This window comes from Oryctolagus cuniculus, chromosome 15 (genome assembly GCF_964237555.1).
Source record: "Oryctolagus cuniculus chromosome 15, mOryCun1.1, whole genome shotgun sequence".
Lineage (NCBI taxonomy): Eukaryota > Metazoa > Chordata > Mammalia > Lagomorpha > Leporidae > Oryctolagus > Oryctolagus cuniculus.
The window spans coordinates 40573308-40578460 of NC_091446.1; the positions used below are offsets into that span (position 1 = coordinate 40573308).

General features: G+C 42.3%; 1 protein-coding gene across 1 annotated transcript; it reads right to left on the bottom strand.

Annotated features, from left to right (window-relative positions):
* Positions 1 to 3312: 3312 nt before the first annotated feature.
* Positions 3313 to 4659, bottom strand: LOC127484143 (small ribosomal subunit protein uS2-like). Its single transcript, XM_051823398.2, has one exon. It carries the CDS (start codon positions 4562 to 4564, stop codon positions 3677 to 3679), a length of 888 nt encoding a protein of 295 aa, XP_051679358.2. The 5' UTR covers positions 4565 to 4659; the 3' UTR covers positions 3313 to 3676.
* Positions 4660 to 5153: the final 494 nt, after the last annotated feature.

The following is a 5153-nucleotide window of genomic DNA, read 5'->3' on the forward strand; positions in this document are numbered from 1 at the left end:
ACATTATTGCTTTGACCATTCTCCAAGTTCTTCAGTCTTTTCTTTTTCAGTATCTGAACTGCTGTTCCAGAGCATTTTTTATTTTACTCATTTTTTTCAGGTCAAGAATTTACATTTGGTTCTTATTTATAATGTCTCTCCTTAGATTCCAACTGATTTATTCATAATGTTTTTTGGTTTGCTGAGGACTTTGCAGATATTTATAATGACAATTTTTAAATCTGCCTGCTGTTTCCAACAAATGGGTCATCTCTGGGTCTGTTTTTTAAACCAATTTTCCCTGATTAATGCTTTTTTTTTCTTTTTTTTACTATTTTTTGTGAATTTTACATTACTGAGTGTCTGCATGTTGTCTTTCTCCTAAAGGTCTTGAGGTTTATTTTGACAGCTGCTAATTTATTGGTTAATCAGCCTTGCTCTGTGAAGACTTAGTTTAAGCTCTGTTAAGCTGTGACTATAACATTCCATCATCTATGGAATGAGAAGCATTACTTGGGTGTGACCTTGCTGGGTTTTCAGCTAAACGTCTAGAAAATTTGATGAGGATTCTACTCTGGGTGTGGAATAAAACTGAGGCTGGGTCAACTTTGAAACATCAAGATTTCCAAGGGATAAAGATACTGCTCCTGGTGTGAAGCGATAATGGCACAGGTAATAGTAAAACCTTCCCTCAACTGGGAATGAGTTGAGGAAGCCTAGATTCTATTCTGCTACTCTGGTACTAAATACCTGAAGAGAGACCAAATTTGCTTTTGATTAAGATAGAAGGAGCTGTCTTGCAAATTTCTCTGACCAATCCCTGAGAATTTGTTCACATCACTTAATACCAAGTCAGTCTGCCACAAAGGGGTCAGAGCTAAAGACTCTTGAGATGGATATTGCCCAAATTCTAGTACTTTGTTTGGCACTTAGAATCTGCTAAAAGGTTATTACTGACTATGTGAATGAGTGACCAAATAAATAATTATTTCAATCCTGCTCCCCTTACTGACCCTGTCAATCCCTCATCAGCATGTACCCAAAAGACCTGCCTTGAAACATAGCAGACACTCTTGATTAAGCTACTTTACTCAACTCAAGATTGAACAAAACCTAGAGAATCAGAAAAGGTTCATGGGAGAACAATTTTTTAAAGGAATTAAACAGGTGTTCTGATAAGAGGTTAAGAGAGTAACAATCATTTCCATTAGAAGATCAGAAAATTCAATATAAATTTTCAAATAATGTCAGAAAATTATATAAACAGTGATCACTGGCCATGATCCAATTTCATAAAGAACAGAAAAAGAGACAGCTTGAATGGAGAGAATTGTTTTGTATCTAAGGAAAGACTAGAAGGAACCATGATTTGAGACTAATAAACATGCTATCATGTTTACGTGAACATGCGAGGTAGGGTAACTTGTTTTTTCAGAAAAAAGAGTTGTTAGCTATGTTCAGAAACATGCCACAGTTCTGCACATGGAAACCTCTTTGTAATAGAAAGCAGTATTTGGACACAACACTTTCAAGAGTGAGTCTGCATAGGAAGTTAATTTTTTTTTTTTTTTGTAAGCTATGACTTGAGCACCCTTATAAGAGACTTGCCTTGTTCTAAACTTTATCATGAGTAATAGTATAGTGGGAGTGTCAGTGCATTTCTACCATGAAATTTATGATCACCAGTGTAGTGAGTCTGCAGCTGTCTGTACATTTGTTATGCTCTGAGATACAGTTATCTCTAGTTTTGCACAAAATCATACTTCATTGGAAAAAAGTCTCTAAAATAGTTGCTAAGATGTGATTTTAACCAGATAATGAAAGCAAGATTAAGTGATTTTGCACTGTAGAGAAACCATCAAATTCTAACCAAATCTAGTAAAGGAGGAAAATTCAGGCTACTGCAGCACAGGGAAAGCCAACATTAGAAAGACCTGCTGTTTTTTTTGGTTTTTTTTTTTTTTTTTTACATTTCATACAGAATTCCTGAAACCAAAAAATGTTGGACATAATGAAATTCAAAAACTTAAGGCTTTTTTTTTCAAGTTTTGAATGCAAAACACCTGGCAAAGTTTATAAGATAGAGCGTCTTAAGAATTTAATAGGGGCTGGCGCTGGGGTGTAGCCGGTAAGACCGCCACCTGCAGTGCTGGCATCCCATATGGGTGCCGAATTGAAACCTGGATGCTCCACTTCCAATCCAGCTCTCTGCTATGGCCTGGGAAAGCGTAGAAAATGGTCCAAGTCCTTGGGGCCCTGCACCAGCATGGGAAGACCCAGAGGAGGCCCTTGGCTCCTGGCTTTGGATCGGTGCAGCTCCAGTTGTTGCAGCCAACTAGGGAGTGAATCAGCGGATGGAAGACCTCTCTCTCTCCCTCTGCCTCTCCTCTCTCTGCATAACTCTGACTTTCAAATAAATAAATAAATCTTTTTAAAAAAGAATTTAATGAAGATATCATCACACAACATTTTGGGAGATATGATTGATTAGGAAACTTCACGGCAGAGGCATATCTTGGGAGCTTATTGAAGAATGCCTGTAATATTTTTAGGATGATAGCATTGATACAGCCTTCCAAAGACTTACATAGTAATACTAGAAAAATGAGTTCTTTAAGGACCATTCAGCATTGCATTTGGCTGAACTTCATAATGCATGTAATTGGGAGCTAGAGAGATAAGCTGGAAGCAGGTAAGAAATAAAAACATGAATCACCTATTAAAGGTATTGTAAGAGAAACTCCATCATAGTAGAGTAGGTAGTATGACTAAGACAGACTGGGAAAAGAGATTTCATCTTAAGTGCCAACTTTGACTGTCAAATAAATAAATCTTGTTTCAGGGGCCGGTGTTGCGGCATAGCGGGTAAAGCCACCACGTGCAGTGCCGACACCCCATATGGGCACCAATTTGAGCCCCAGCTGCTCCATTTCCCACCCAGCTCCTGCTGTGGCCTGGGAAAGCAGTGGAGGATGGCCCAACTGCTTGGGGCCCTGCACTCGCATGGGAGACCCGGAAGAAGCTCCTGGCTCCTGGCTTCGGATGGGCGCAGCACCAGCCATTGTGGTCAATTTGGGAATGAACCAATGGATGGAAGATCTCTCTTTCTGCCTCTTCTTCTCTCTCTGTGTAACTCTTTCAAGTAAATAAATAAATCTTTAAGAAAAAAAATTTTTTTTAAAAAAAGAACATGAAAAAAGAGAAAAAAGATCAATTTGAATTGATAAGTTGTCTAAAAATCAGCTTTAACTTCCTTTTCTTCTAAGCTTATTATGTATATTTCATTATCTTCAACAAGTGGTCTAGAAAAAAAAAAAAACAGAATTAAGGAGCAGCCATCTCACTTATTTTATTTGCATGATGAGTCCTGGTACACACGTGAGAGCAGGACACAAATTAGAGCAGAGCAGAAATTAGCACATCTTCACAACATTCCAGAAACAGCCACTCACCCAAGGCCATAAATACCTCCCCTGTGTCATCCAGCTCCTCCATCTCCAGATGAATCCCTTTTCCTGAGTATGCCCAGACCTCCCTCTCATTTCTCTCCTTCCTGTACAAAGGGACAAAATGTTGTTCCACCGTAAATCCAAAAGATGCATTCATTTACTTTTTTTGTGTGTGTGTCTGTAGAAACTGATGCTTATTTTCCGTCAACCTCATTTCCATGTTTGCGTGAGAGCACGTGACAAGCAGCCTAAGACCACTCAGTGGTTGTTCCCACCCACTCGGTGGCCTGAGCAGTGGGCGCTGCAGACCAGTCTTCAGTGGCGGGCTGAGCACTCCAGTCCTCAGTGGGGAACTGCTGAATAGGCACAGAGGGCACCTGCACGCCTTCGGACCAGTCAGCAACCTCTGGCTGAGTAGCAGTGAACTCGGGCACTGGGGCCGTCCATTCACCCTGAAACTCCTCCTTGGTCACAGCTTTTTCAGCGGCGGCCTGCTCTTCTTTTTCAATCTCTTCAGGATCTCTGTAGAAGTAGAGATCAGGCATGACCTCCCAGGGGTGTTCACGGGAGATGGTACTACGCATGCGCAGAACCTCCCGGGCCAACATCCACCACATCAGACCCACTGAATGGGCTCCCTTGTTGTTGCACGGGATGGCAATGTCCACGTAGCACAGAGGTGAGTCTGTGTTACACAGAGCAATGGTAGGCAGGTTCACGTAAGATGCCTCTGGGAGAGGCTGGTGGTCAGCCCGAGGGTCGGTAACCACCAGAAGCCGTGGTTCCCGGAAGGCTGTCTGGATCTGGTTAGTGAAGGTTCCAGGTGTGAAGCGGCCAGCAATGGGAGTAACTCCAGTGGCAGCAGCAAACTTCAGCACAGCTCTCTGGCCAGTGTTCCTGGAGGATATCACACTGACATCAGCAGGGTTTTCAATGGCCACAATAGCACGAGCCGCCAACAGCAGCTTCTCCCAGGTCCTCTTCAGATTGATGATGTAGATGCCATCACTCTTCCTTTTGTAGATGTACTGTTCCATCTGGAAGTCAAGGTTGGTGCCACCTAGGTGGGTTCCTGCTGCAAGGAACTTGAGGACGTCCTCCTCCTTCATTTGCAGGACATCAAGGGCTCCGGACATTGTGACAGCTTCCCCTTAAGTTACGCCGGGAATCAAAAACAACGCCGTATGGACCCCTGGCCGGGTAGTGCGGAAAGGGCATTCATTTACTTTTCTTAAAATAATTTCATACACACAAAAAATATCCTGATGCCAGTTGTCACTCTAATTTAACAGCAGCAACAAAAGGCAAGTCAGAGAAATTCCAGAGTTCTGAGTTTGTATGTCATGTTCTCTATAGTTCCCCATAAGTTCCCAATTTTCTACATATTCCTTGTCAACTTAAAACCACAAAAGAAGAGCAGTGGCACTTAGGAAAACCTCACTCTGGGAAGAGGATGTTGGTGAATCCCTGCAGGGAGGCTGAAGCCAGGAGTCAGCTTAGTACACACCCTAGTGATGCTTCTCACTCCTCTAGGAATAGCTAAAGCCCTTGCAAATGTCAACTCCATATCCCCTATTAAAGCCCCTGATCTTTTCTCAGCCTCATCCTTCTCAGCTTGCCCCTACTGATGAGGAAGAGGGTAGGCCTGGCATCTGAGGACTTGTGTTCTTTGGCTTCAAGACCCATGGACTTCGAGGTACACAAGCAGCTATGGGGAGTATCCTC

Coding starts and splice junctions, on each gene's coding strand:
- LOC127484143 (XM_051823398.2), bottom strand. CDS start 4,564: ATGTCCGGAGCCCTTGATGTCCTGCAAATGAAGGAGGAGGACGTCCTC.